The sequence below is a fragment of the Bombus affinis genome, chromosome 15 (assembly GCF_024516045.1).
Source record: "Bombus affinis isolate iyBomAffi1 chromosome 15, iyBomAffi1.2, whole genome shotgun sequence".
Lineage (NCBI taxonomy): Eukaryota > Metazoa > Arthropoda > Insecta > Hymenoptera > Apidae > Bombus > Bombus affinis.
Genome location: NC_066358.1, coordinates 6,541,385 through 6,556,671, shown reverse-complemented (window position 1 = coordinate 6,556,671; position 15,287 = coordinate 6,541,385). Strand labels below are relative to the sequence as shown.

Genomic DNA, 15,287 nt, shown 5'->3' with positions numbered 1-15,287 from the left:
AGAGAGATATGGCAAGTATAAAAATATTGGAATTTAGAAATTTGACGATTTAGGCATTAAAAACATAGAAACTTACTAATATAGGAATTTAGGAATCTAGGGATTTAGAGATGCACGCATTTAGGAATCCAAGGACATAGAAGTGCAGGGGGTTAGGGATCTAGGGACTTGGAAATGCAGGAATTTAGGAATCTAAGGACATAGAAGTGTAGAAATTTAGACACTCAGAAATATAGGAACTTGGAAATATATGAATTTCAAGAGAGATATATGACAAGTATAAAAATATTGGAATTTAGAAATTTGACGATTTAGGTATTTAAAAACATAGAAACTTACTAATATAGGAATTTAGGAATCTAGGGATTTAGAGATGCATGCATTTGGGAATCCAAGGACATAGAAGTGCAGGGGGTTAGGGATCTAGGGACTTGGAAATGCAGGAATTTAGGAATCTAAGGACATAGAAGTGTAGAAATTTAGACACTCAGAAATATAGGAACTTGGAAATATATGAATTTCAAGAGAGATATATGACAAGTATAAAAATATTGGAATTTAGAAATTTGACGATTTAGGTATTTAAAAACATAGAAACTTACTAATATAGGAATTTAGGAATCTAGGGATTTAGAGATGCATGCATTTGGGAATCCAAGGACTTAGAAGTGCAGGAATTTAGGAATCTAGGGACATGGAAGTGTAGAATTTAGATATTCAGAAATATAAGAATTTGGAAATGTATGAATTTCAGGAGAGGGATATGGCAAGTATAAAAATATCGGAATTTTGAAATTTGACGATTTAGGCATTTAAAAACATAGAAACTTATTAACGTAGAAATAGTATATAGATTTAGGAATATAGGGATTCAAGAATAATATTACGTTGTCTGGAAAGTTTCTTTCGTGTTAGAAGGAAACAATAGATGCAACACATTTTTATATTATATTTTATTACACGTATTAATATACTGCATGTAATGCAAAATGGATCATACGATATAAATTGTAGAATAAAAAAGCTAATGGTCAAAATAATATAAAACGAAAAATGTTGTGCATCTATTGTTTCCTTGTAAAACGAAAGAAACTTTTCAGACAATCCAATGGAAATATAATAATGTAGATATTTAAGAATATAGGAATGCAGTAAAGTAGACATTTAATACAATAGTAATATAAGCAAAATTAATTTAAGAATACAGCAATGTCTTATATTCCGATTGTTCACAACAGCTAATAGTGAATTTTTAATAATTAATATTTACTTTAATGAAACTACATAAATTAATTATTTCATTTATTTTTTAAAATTAATTCATTCGTTCAATCAAAATTAACGTTCAATCTTATCAATATTTAATATACGTAAATTCTAATAAATTTCTATTTCTCAACATAGTTGACGAAAGTTTTGGTAGTAAGGCGAAATTAGATGGACGATATCAGTTTACAGAAACGACGTTTCATATCGTGGATATATCAATCGGATAATTTGAAGCAACGAAATCTCGGATGAGATGCAGTTATGCCTCTGTATAATTGCGAAAATATTTCATCCGGTAGGATGGATGATAAACGAGCTCGCGTATTCGTTGCCGTACACGCATCCCTTTAATTCTGCAAGTGTGTCAAGGTGATGTGTGTGCTGTGCACACGTACTCGCGCAAATGCTGGCGTTCGATTTGGAAAAGTGCACGTGCCGAGTCGACGATAAACTTAATGGCGAGCAGATGATTTACGAACGTTTCAAACTGTCCATTTCTTGACACGAATATCTGTATCGATATTATTCAAATTTCTTATTTGCTCGTTTCGTTCGATATACCATGATCGAGCCAAATTCCCTATCAAATAAAAATACAATTCTCACTTATCTTATTTACTTAAATATTTTTAAAGATAGCAAATACATAAAAAAAAAGAAGAAACATATCAACAGTATTTAGGTTATTTCTTTCGTTGTTTGTCATTTATTTTCGCAACATTATTTAAATTCAATATTTACTCGCTTGGTTCATATTTCACAACTAAAACAATTCTTGTTATCTAATCTACTGTTTCCCCAATAGTAAGATAAATGCATGGAACAGATATATCAAGAGGGAGATTTTCTCATTTATTCATTTCGTTAATACACCGTACGTAAGCGGAGTATGTATATTTATGCAAATTAATATTCATGTAACATAAATTATATCATCATCAAAAACAATAAAAAAAAAAGAATTACAAGAAAAGGGAACCTAGGTAAGAAATCTGTTTTGTCCATTAAATATCATAACGAATATATTCTATTTCGGATATTTTATATATTTTTGCGTCTCAGATGAATTTCCGCACCTTTAAGTTTCCCTTAAGTGCGCAAAAATCCACGGATTAATCATAATCGATTTAAATCCATTCGCTATCTTTCTATTCCCTGCAACAGGCAAGATAAATAAGTGACATAAGTATATCAAGAGAAAACTGATGAGATTTGTTGTTTGCCCATTTCAGTGAACGAACGAAACGAACAAACGTCTCGAGCAGAAGCCGTGCACGTGAAGTAGAGCGATCGCAATCTTGACAATTATTTTTCCATCGTCATCGCGATCGATATCTCTGCACGTGTGTAGTATATAGATGTGTGTGACTGGAACGATTCCAGCTAAGAGCAGCCAGAGAGTTAGCCGGCACTAGTTATGGACGGAAAAGAGGATATGACCGAGATAATACGAACACAGATCCGGCTCCAAGCGATTCGTGGACCCTTGGCGATTTAACAATTGACTTGTGCCTACGAGTCGTCTAGCGGAGTAATTGGAAATGACCCGCGACTCGTTCTCTGCTCTTCATACCGCTTTTCCCCATTCAATTCTTCCTTCGACAGACGATCGCCGATCGTATTGTTCGCTTGCTCGGTCGAGAGAAGACCAGCAATTTCCACCTTTCAAATTCCTTGCGGCGTTTAACGTTAAATTCCTTCCTCTCAAATTTTCGCCAACGATTAACGTTCTAAGGTTTATTGGGAATCCTTTACTCGTCGATAAACAGCCAGTGCCGTGGTTAGGTCTTTGAGAAGTCGAGTGAAACGTTCTGATGTGAATTTTGCAATTTTCTATTTAATTGTTTATACCTTTTATTTCAATGGTCGTCGATTGAAAAACGTAGAGGAAGATTGAACATTGTCATTAATTTAAGAAACCGTTTAGCAATTGTGGCTAAAATCGACATTAGCAACTTCCTAGAATTTCATTGGAAAATGTAAGGTTTCTGATGTGAATTTTGCAATTTTTTGTTTAATTTTTTATACCTTTTATTTCAATAGTCGTCGATTGAAAAACGTAGAGGAAGATTGAACATTGGCATTAATTTAAGAAATTGCCAATTGTGGCTAAAATCGGCATTAGCAATTTCCTAGAATTTCATTGGAAAATGTAAGGAGATTTCGCGTTAACGAAACGTTAATATTCTCGTTATTATCTCGCGGGTCTATCAAGAAACAAGTATAGCAGCTTTGTAGAAACGATAATTATAGACAAATATAAGATTCAGAATCGATCTTGAAATAAACGACTGAAATCAACGTTAGAAACATTGGAATTATTGTTTGATCGCAATAAGAAAATATAAAAAGAAAGATTGCAATTTCTTTAACGAAATTGCGCAATATTATACCTGGAAAACGAGTATGTCCTTCTAGCTACTAGATATCCCTCTTGTCGACGAGAAAATCTAACAGAATTCCTGATAACGGAAAATACGATGACTCCATGCTCGGTCGAATCTTCCAGCGGAGGGATTAATTATCGTTTAATTATCGTCTAGCGGGAGCATCAGCGCGGTAACGAAATTTCTCACAGGAAACGGGGCAACAGGTTAGCCTTAGGGGCACGAAGGACGCCGACCAGAGACGATGGCAATTTTTTTAATACAGTTAGTTAATGAATCTTACCGGAAGGTAAATTTGCTTGAGTCGGATGGCGTCGTCTGAGAAGTCGATGGCTATTAATCGAGTTAGCAGCCGGTCGAGTCACATTAACGAGCAAAGTGTGAATTCAAATTTACACCTGTCTTGCCCCTTCGTTCTGTTATCGTACAAATTTGCTAGAAAAATCGACTTTTCAATTAAAGTATTAATATTTAAGCGATTAACAGGATGTCGCTTTTCCTTGCATCCAATCTTTCCTTTAATTATCTCGTTTATTCTAATTTCTTGCTATAATTGTATTAACTCTTTAATTTCGTTTAATCCATGTCACTTTAGATATTTGTAATTAGAGCTTGAAGGGATATAACCTTTCTGCCTCTCGTCTTTTAAATTTTAATTGGCTGTGCAGCGAGTAGCGTTAGAAGTTTTAATGACTTTATAAAATCAAGTTGTAGAACGGAAGCTGTACGTATAGAAAAGCGTAGAAAACAGTATTATGATGACATAAGTTGATATTGTCAAAATATTCCGAAGCTGTCCTGGGAGAAAGTAATTAAGTTGGAAGTCGATTCTTATCTATCATCGTGTGCTTCATCTAATTTCCTTCGCTTCCTTTAGATCCATCGCCTCGTTCCAATCGGACGAAAAGCTGTCCGGCTTTGATCACCGACCTTTCAATTAATTATCGTTCGCCGAGTGCAATAACGGGGTAACGAAGTTTATCGGTGCACAGAGGGCGAAGAAACCGCGGATAAAAGGAGAAAATGAGCGATTCTTAGCTGTCGAATCTCCATGTCTATGTGACTAGGGAAATTGAGAAACCGAAACTACGTTAGTATGAAAATCGAAGACTTTCAATAGAACTAAAACACAAATATTAGATTGGCAACTAAGTGATTGCGGCTTTTGTCAATAGGCGGTATTGACAAAATCCGCAATCACTTAGTTGCCAACCCAATAATTGTCTGTTCGATTTGTAATGCACTTTAATGATGTATCACCTTCGAACGACTGTAATCTTAAAATACTCTTGTTTTCTATTTTGTAAATCAATCCAGGCCTACTAGTTCTCAAATTAATCAAGTGATCTGTTATTTACTTAACTTGAAGCACGAATTGCTCAGAAGCCATATTGGTTAACTGGATAAATTAAGAAATAGAGACAATTGAATATTAATTTCTTCCGAATCTACGTTTATTTATATAATTTTCTCGCATTAAATAAATTCGTGGAAGTAAATAATCTCCGTTGAAAGGCTCAATATTAATAGGAAAAAGTTGCAGTTTATCGAGTTTTCTCATTAGTCAAGTCACCTGATATCGTGTTCCTTCCATTCGAATAATTCACCACCTTTTTCTTCATTTGGTAAAAAAGATGTTCGATATTTCGCGTAAAACGTAAAGAGGCAAAAGGAAGAAACAAGGAAAACAGAGGGGAAATAAGAACGACAGATGGTAAAGTTCGCGTGAAAACAACCACAGTACCAATTCCTCTGCTCATTAAAAATCGACAACGGATCAGTAATCCAAGCGTGGCAAGATGCTTTGTCACGTTATTAAGCCAATTTATCGGAAGTAATCAAATCACGGATGAAATCAAGCCGATGATTGAAAACAGATACTAATCGTGGCCAACGAACCCCAATATCATCGACATTCATTTTCCACTTGGAGCTTTCAAACTTATTGATCCATAACCATCCGCACTTGCAAGATGTTCACATTGTGTGTTATACGAGGAAAATATTCTTTCAGATTTTATTGCAAGATCAATTATTGTAAATAAAACATTATTAGATTTGTAGCGGCGCATGAGTTACAGTACAATTCAAATCATGTTGTTGTTTTGCCTCGGAGTATCAGGATCGTTAGGATACACGTAATCTAAGAATAAATAAACTCCGGGCAAAACGATATCGCTGCTACATGCAACCGTCGAACGAAGACGAATTCAAATTTTCCGATTTCCCTCCGGCCAGTATAAATAAACGGACGCGATCGCGAGCATGAGAGTACATACCGAGTATCTAACAGTATCATCGAGTATCTCCGAGTATCACGAGCGATCTACCGAGTTACGTGATGAACATTTATCGAGTTCCCATCCGCGATTTTATTCTGCGATTTGTACTTTGCATTAACGACTCAGCGATTAATGGCCGTACATTAATTTATTATTTTAAATATATTCGACGGTTTCAACAACGAGCAATCTCGTGTTTTAAACCTCACGTACCAACCATCCTCTACACGTGAACCTCCAGAGATTATTGTCATAAATTCCGACACTACCCAGCCGCTTTCAAGAGCGGGAGGGGGGGGGGGAAGGATTTCCCCACGTATAAAAAAAGAAAAAGAGATTATTATCATAAATTAAATTAATTTTTTTTTATAAAGCCTAAAGAGATACGACTCTGTTTTGTCAATGTGCGACTATTCGGAGAAGCTGTTCAGTTGGAGGTTTTTCTGAAAATGTGCGTAAGGTTATGGTGTAATGTTGAAAGCTGGTGACGAGGTATGTGGCCGATGTTGTGTGGCTAACGTTGACGCGATTTCACGCTCAATTTGTCAAGAGAATAGAATTTTTCCGATTAATTCCCGAGGCATCCTCGCGATATATATAGAAAAGCAGCCTCTTAGCTACCTGAATTACGATGCAGCGGTCAATTAGGGAAAAGGCCTTAAGGGCACGAAACTTAGCGACAGCGGAGAAGTGTGACGGTGGCCAGTTCATAAGGAGCCCAGGATCTCAATTGCCAGACGTAATACAAGTTTCAATGTTCTCCTTCTTTTTTTTTTTTCTTTTGCTCTTCCTAAAAGCAAAAAGAAAAATTCACAGGCAAGAAATATAAATTTTGTCGAAATGGAATGTGAATGTAATGAAATTGATAGTTTGGAAAGAGCGACGAGAAAGGAACATATCAAAATCATTTCGCTATATTTCGTATTTTTGGAAACCTGGTCAAAACTATCCAAGTACTCGCGTTCCTAAATTTTATCCCCGACCTTCCTCTACACTCTGCATATGTACACTGTTATTTTTCCAATAAAGAACGCAACGCAATTGTTTTTATTAATATACACGGTCGTTATGTACACGTGTGCACGTTATATACAGGTATTCTTTTTCCAGTGAACATTCAGCCAGTGAAATTTTTTAACACGTTTCCAAAACGTGTCTATCGACATTTCCTTGGTACATATTAAAGAATCACTCAATTGTTATCGATAACATTTTTCCCTTACGTAACCCTGTCAAACTCGAGTTATCGAGTATTTACCATTTTTTGGCTGATTTTCAAGCCTACGGAATTTCATCGAAATGGAAGCCGGCTCGTTCACGATTTTTCTTCGCCAGTTCGATCTTACGTACGATAACGAGCAGATTCGTGACGATTGGATTCGTTCCAAGATCGGTTTCCAAGAATCGCCATAACCTGATTCGCCTTCTGTGCCCTGTAAGAAACTTTTGAGTTTACGATACCTCTGCTTTCCATCGTCGGAGCGGAAAGCCAAACTTTCCAACTTCTAGCAATAAATCGTGTTTTACCTCGACGAAATTCGAAATAACTGGAAATGCTCTACTAGTCGAAAAGATGATACGCAGCCGAGAATTAGATTAAATCTCGCGATTTCTGCTTAAAACAAGCAACGATTAAGCTTAAGCAAAAATGTGATTTGCATCGGCTAATTTTCTTCAATTGTTCAATTTTTATCTTCTTCTTTTTTGTAGGCAATATTTAATATTCTAGATTAAATGCAAGAGTTTATTTTGAATTTAGGTTAATTTTATAATCAGCGTAAATTTTATTTCGCGTTATTTACGAGTTTTTCTTTGAATCACGCGTAACTTTTCCCCTTTTCATCGAATAATTCCACGGTGAAGAACATTTTGTGCGTGACATAGCTTACGCTTGCACAGCATAATTCAAAGGGATATGAGACTTTTTCAAATGACAAAAGAAAAAATTTTGTCGCAGTGACGAGTACATTTTGCGTTAATCCCCTCATCCCCGGCGGGACGTATGTGTCGCGTACAGTTTCCAGGAAATAATTTTACTTGAACTTTGTCTTAGTTTTATCGTAATTAACTTTAGTCTCATTTTTTCTTTAATTTTAATAACCACCCATTCTGTTTAATAAACTTTGAGCTCTTTACGTTTTTATCGTTTAAATTTTACATCATTTTATATTAATTCCATGTTTAAAATGAAGAAACATATATAGTCGTAAGAAAACTATTTTTTAATTAATAGAAACATTAAAAAATTCTAATTTTCATACGTTTTGTATATTTGTCCATATTATACGCGCTTTGCTTTAATTTTTATATACTTTCCCATTTGTAACATTTCCACAAAAATGTATGCTAATTAATTCGTTAATACCTTGCCAAAGAAAAATATTGCACCGTGTAGCATCGCCAAGCTAATTTGCAGTGGAAATAAATTGGCCGGATGTAATGTTTAACTCTTCATGGAAGGATTAAAATATAAAAAATGAAGGGTCGCAGTTTAATCAGAGTTCAGAGTTTGGAGCACGGACAGTGGACATCGTGCATCGCAAATGTGTTCAAAGTGAACAGCCAACTTTATAATTAGTAAATGTCTTTCGAGATGAGCGATCGATGAAAGGAATAAAAGTTGAACAAGCGAGCAGGGCATGAGGGAATGAGAGGGCTGATGTGTAACAACGAAGCACAATTAACACGGATATTTCAGTTTTTCGAATCGAACGCTTTCAACGTCAATGTCCGTCAATGTTTTCAATAGCACCGATAACAAACAAGCAATTATCCTACGTTGAAAGAGTCGATCAGGAAATAACTGGACCGTAGCGTTATTTAAAAAAATGTATCACCGCAAACAAGTAGCTTTCTTTTATCTTTCAATTCCCATAGGAAGCTTTATTCAATGGCAATATTTATTTATTTATCACATAAAGTAAGGATTAACACCGGTGCTAATTTTATATAGCTATATACCAGAGTACATTTGATCGGGTCTCATAGCAACAAATTCGCCTTGTTTAACACTAGAACCATCACACTAGTCAAATTAATTGGTTTTACAATTTTATTTTAAAATTCCTACTTCATGCCATATTTTTTTCCGCAATGATGTAATTCCTTTCGCAACGATAACTAAAAAAATAATATAATGAATTTTATTCTGCTTTTTATGTATTAGAACTGAAAATAATTTTGTATCAATGTTACTTATATCAATACCAGTGAAAATGACTGGCACTTGTCGAAGTGTAAAAGGGTCCTGCAATCTGTTTATCGAACCTCGATTAACCAGTTTCCTCGTTTTGAAAACTTCACACACGTTTTAAAAATTTTTACCGCGTATCATTCGATATGATGATATCAGTTATCAGGAAAATTCCGGATCGATCGCTAGATGCTAACATTAGAAATACTACACCAGTCAAAATGATTGGTTCTACAATTTTATAAATGTGTCAACCCTCGTTTAGGGATCATGGTCCTAGATGGATTAACAATATCAAAAATATACTACATAACATGGAATTCCTTCTGTAAGAAAGTAATAAATCGATAAATATAAAAATATTCTATTATTACGTATTTTCTGAAGACCAGTCATTTTGACTGATTTTGGTAGAAATAGTTTCGTGTTAACGATCGGTAGTTATAGCGTTAAACAAATAGATAGCTTGTACAGGTATATACAGTGTGTACGAAATTTTAACGACCAAACTTCTCTCGTTTAGAATTCATTCATCAGAGAATACTTTTTAGTGAGAAATCTATCGCAGGTGATTACGGTGCGATGTTAATTTCGTGGCAATTTCTGGATCGGTAGAATGTTGAAACTTGGAGCAACTGAATTTTGGAAATTCGCTGAATTTGGATATCTTCGAAATTTCGTTCGGCTGTGTCTCGAAATCCCTTCAAGCCGCTGACACGTCTGCGCGTCTAACTTTCGCATACCTTCGAGACTTTGACAGGAACTTTGAAGTTTTGCGAAGTTGAAAAGTCCGCGTGTTAATTCAGAAGCTGAGAACTCGTTAAGGCTGAGCCGCTCGATTATCGAAACTTCGCTCCATGACGAAAGCTAATTCGAACCCATTTTAGAATTTTAGCTTCTTTTCTAAATTGTTTCGGACAGCTTGTTTGTTTCAATTTGTGCTTGAAATTCTTGTAGAAAATTTGATGAAAAGCAAAGAGCTAAAATATCGTAGTCGTACAGTTCCAATCGACTTTTCTCATTAGGATGTTAGAAATTAAAAATTAGATATCTTTTTACAATTTCAATTGCCTCATTTTCATTCGACTATCGTAGTTAAAAATAAAAATAGCAAAATGAAAATAGATAAATAAATAAGGGCAAAAATAGCGTATTACAAATACTATAATTTTGCAATCCCAATTAATTTTCCTTTGATAGAATATTATGAATGGAAATGCGGATATAGTGTTAAAAAATATTGTTTTTTTTTTTACAGCGTACAACATATGGGGCGACGTTCCTGCGCGAAAATGTCGGCCACCGAAGATCGGCGACATCCCAAAGTGAGTACCCTGGTCTTTTTCCAAAAAAAATACTCCATCTCTTGTTTTTTTAAACTAAACATAAGAAGGAAAACGCAGATTTTCAGATGCACGCGCGTCAAAGCTATTTTCAATTATAAAAATGAATCCTCACTGTAACTAGCATTTACAAATTCTCATTCCAACTAATATTTAGAATGAAAATTTTCGATACAAATAGCAATACGGCAATCGTTATTTTAAGCGAATATTCTGTTTCAACGAGAAAACACAGAATTGAAATTGAAATTGCGCGTCGATTTCCGAATCCTTTGGGCGTACAAACTGTCGATTCGTCTACAAATCGTTTAAAGATCGGATCGAAGTCCGATAAATTCGGAAAACCAGTTCTACGTTACCTGGTTATCTGATTTCTCTCCTACACCTACACCGACGATTTATTTTTCGCTCAACGAGAATTATCGACGTTGATCCCGGAAAAAGCATGCAGTCTTCGCGTATCACGATATGTCACTGAAAATCAAGATCGCAACTCGGCTCTTAGCCTTTGAAAAGCGTTGAAAGTATTACTTGAATGATTATTAAAGCGTACATCTTTTATTATAATTATTATCGCGATATAGGTAGTTATTTTTCTGTAATACACGCGTTTAGAGATTTCATTTCGTTTATTAACTTCTATCCAAGTTTAAAATCATAAGAAGCTTAAAATTTCTGTTGGATTAGTAACTAAGAGATTGCGGATTTTGTCAATACCACCCAATAGAAATTTTAAGCTTCTTGTGATTTTAAATTTAAACAAAAGTTAATAAAGAAAATGAAATCTCTAAACGCGTACATTATAGAAAAAGAAAACTACCTATATCGCGATAATAATTGTAGCAAAAGATTTTGCCATTATATGCTTTGAAAAATAAAAATACTCTGATGACTTCCTCAGCGAAACATGTGATTTCGGCGTGGCAGTCAAAGTGTTAATGTTCATAATCTAAACGATGGTTTTGGCATTACCACCTAATGACAGAATCCGCAACCACTTAGTTGCCAACCCAATACTTAGATTATGAACGTTATTAACACTTTGACTGCCACGCCAAAATCACATGTTTCGCTGAGGACGTCAGGGGAGTATTTTTATTATTCAAAGCGTATAGTGGATAAATAATAATAAATTGATGATCTAAGACAACATTCTTCCCCAATGGACCGTTTATCTTATTGGTGGTCACGGGTGGCCACCGTGGCGTCTTGCTTACAGTTGATAGCGACATATTATAACGAGGCTTCGTTTATTTCAACAAACCATTCGCATTCGTTATTTCGTCGTAAACAAAACGTGCAGAATATATTGTTGAAACGTGTAGAAGATATTAGTAAACAGTATTTGCTCATTGTATATATAATAGTAAGGTATGTTCACGTTTCTAACTTCGATTATATGATTATAAAGCAGCATTTACGATTATTTTCTAAGCTGTATTTATAATAATATTCGTAGATTAGCCCTCAAAGATATGGATGCAAACACAGTACACCGTTAGATGCAAGATTTGTTCTCATTTTTCTTTTATTCATGTTCTAATAAAAATGTGTAATTGTTCAATGGGGCACTTTTTATTTCAAAGTATCTTCTATTTATCGGTTATATTCAAAATGCCCTAACTGTTAATTTTCATACAATTTTTACAATCGTAAGAACGTGGTAGTCAAAGTGTTAATAACATAAACGAGCTTAATTTATTATTAGCTCATAATCGCTTCGCTTTCATCGTACAACATGTTTCTAAAGATCACTCGATCAAGTTTCACATCAAGTATAAAACAGTTTACTCTACATCAGATTTATTTATTACGTGGATAAAATGCTCCACCGAAATGAATTTAGTCGGTTAATTCAGTTCTGTAATATCACGCGTGATATTATCATGCGAATAAGATATTCGACCACGATAAATTTATTCGTGTAATTATCTTAGACAAACGTTTACTGAAAACAATTCCAATAATGTTGAACTCTGGTTCAGGTAAATGCAGTTCTACCGTGTAATCGAATCGCAGTCAGCAATCTGCCTTCCATTCACAAATTTCGCTTCCATTAACATTGACCTTCGTGCAGCTGTGGAACGACCACACGAAAAAAAGCGACACTAAGAGTCAAGGAGCCACATAGCCTAATCTACCATAATGCATCTCGACATGCAAATAGATATTTTTAACCTTGTCTCGAAAGCGATCGATAGCCACGAAGGCGGCACGAAACTCGTCTAAATAATTGCTCCACCCCGATGCCACGTCAGCCGCAGAAACGCTTCTGTTCTTTCACGATTGCATCGAAGATTCCGATATTCTTCTCTTCTTATACCCACGGAACGATTTTCTTTTCCCCTTCGTTCGTCGACGATAGGAAGCTCCGTAGGTGACTGCTTTCTTCTACGACTTTCCCTCAACCGAACCTGTCGTACTTTTTTGCCACCCCCGTTGCACGATCAGCGACGTTTAAACTGGTCGCTTTCCATCCACTACGATTCGTTGTTCGATAGAAAATTCTGAATTATTGCTTGGGCGAGTGTAGAAAAATTACTTCAGGTGGATAAAGAGTCGAAATCTGGGATTTTCGACAATTTATTTCGTCATGTTTTCGTTCTTCGTCGAGAATGATCGTTATTAATATATTTGTTTATCCAAAAAGTATCTCTCATTTTACAGACACGCCTTTTACAACGATGAGTCTTTATACAAACACGAAACCCAATCTGTCGAACGTTGTGATCTTTATTTTGATAAAACAAAATGGATCATAGATAATTCGATAAAATAATATAAAACGGAAAATGTGCATTCATTATTCCCTTATAAAGCGAAAGAAACTTTCCGGAGGATCTAATACCCGTGGAAATAAAGTGCGAGTTAAGAATAACGCATCTGGGACAAACGTGTTTATACGCAGACTACAAATGTCTGTGGTAATTTACATTTTGATGGATATCAATCTATCGCTGGTTTCCTAGAAGAATCGCACAAATTGGGAAAGTAAATTTTTAAGAAAATTTCCGAAAAATGGGTAATTGTTAATAACTTCGCCATTTAGCCATGAAATTTTTCTTTCTTTCATAATTTAAGCGATGGTCTGTAGGTTTCGAGGGTCTTCGATAAAACTCTAGAATTAATTTCCTCGTATAATTATTTCATCTAATTAATTCGTATAATTTTCTCATACAACGGAGAGAATTTTCTTCAAGTTTTCCATGAAATCAAAGGTAACAGCTGTCCGTGATAAATGTTCAAATACTTTCGCTAGCCGGTGCATTTACCGACTATATATAGCGGAAGCACAATTTGTAAGAAAACCTGGAAATCGTTATTCAACGACCGTTTCCGGCAGCGACGAGGCATGAAACGCGCGGTGAAAGCTGAAGGATCGATAATTCGGCGTCTCGCGATGCATCGCGTAGCTACGGCGAAATCATTTATAAGCATTGCTGCTTCTTGCGAGCGCGCGCCTCCGAACGCTGAATTATGAAACGTTGGACGATACGCGACGCCCTGAATTATCGTTTCGTAAATGCGATGCATCACAGTTGCAATTCCACGTTCGAACGTTCACGCGGTGAATCCATCGGGAGAAGGACAGAGTTTCTATTGGAAAATTGTCGGAAAAAGTAAGCCAATTATCACCTCGCAATGATCGAATGATATCTCGCGTCTCGCACGATTAGAACGCGATCAAATTTGTCAAAATTCTACCATCGAGCGATTGCTCGCGATACGAACCGGGTTGCCGTGCGTGGGGCGTGTTTATGGGGTTTGTTTCGTGTATCGATTTCAGGGTGTTGCGGAGAAATCGAAGCTTTAGGCGAAGCTTGGTTGCCTTTAGTATACTACCCATGCTCTTTCGCTTTGGGAATTTTTCTTTCATGTTTCTTGTATTTTTAGTACAATAGCATTACCTATGGTTTCATTGGCTTAAGAAATTTTCTTTAGAGTTTCTCGTATTTATAGCGTACGCGTGGCTTTATCGGTGTAGAAATTTCTCTTTCAGTTTTCCTGTATTTTCTTTAATAGATTAATTCCAGGAATTTATATGCCGTAATCGGAACCTTGGAATGATTTTAATCGAATCAGCGAACACTGTTTCTGATAACCGTGTCGAACAAGTCTTAAATTGAAAAATTAGTCGAAATCTGACGTTTGAAGGATAAAAATCAAACAGATAAGTAAAAATTGAATATTTATATGTTAGATATTAAATGGGTAGTGTAAGATATTAAAGACACCGAAGACAATAATTAATATAAAATATTAATGATAATACAGTAGTAACAAGAACAGTTAAACGACAGAGATACTAAAGATAATAAGGATAATACGGAGTGGCAATAAAGTAACGAAGTGACGCTAGTAAAGATAACAAAAGTTACGGAAGATAATACAGCTAATAAAAATGCCTACTATGGACGATAAAATTGCCTTAAAAATCTTTCGAAATTTTTCATCCGTAAATGAACCAATTTCTCCAGAATAGAACTTGCCATACCTAGTTGCGAATCAGTAAACTGCTCAAGGTCACATCTCATCGTCAAATCCAATACGACAAAAGTACAAAGAATCGGGAATAGTTAATTCTGTTCAGCGTTATTTTTACCAGAGAAAACGAATAAAAATATTAATGGCGGATGAACAAAGATATTTCTTCGTTTAACCTGCTTTTCATCGCTGTTTTCGCTGTTAGCTAAGCGATTGTATATTCCATTTCCGTCTCAAGGATTTTCCTTCTTCCTCGTACGTCCATATAATGTAGCCTCGACAGAGATAATAACGCGTTGTTACGCGATTGTACATGGTTATCGAAGTT

At 35.4% G+C, this 15,287-nt stretch overlaps 1 protein-coding gene across 5 annotated transcripts in view; it reads left to right on the top strand.

Moving 5' to 3' along the window:
• Positions 1–15,287, top strand: part of LOC126924732 (uncharacterized) — a 95,219-nt gene that overhangs the window by 32,824 nt on the left and 47,108 nt on the right. For 3 of the 5 annotated variants that reach the window (XM_050739526.1, XM_050739525.1, XM_050739529.1), the window contains exon 1: positions 13,988–14,094. In XM_050739526.1, the coding sequence (XP_050595483.1) occupies positions 14,003–14,094 (92 nt within the window). In that variant the 5' untranslated portion in view covers positions 13,988–14,002. Of the gene's footprint in view, positions 1–10,389; positions 10,457–13,987; positions 14,095–15,287 lie in introns of those variants that run through there. The other 2 variants (XM_050739527.1, XM_050739528.1) reach the window with 1 other exon arrangement.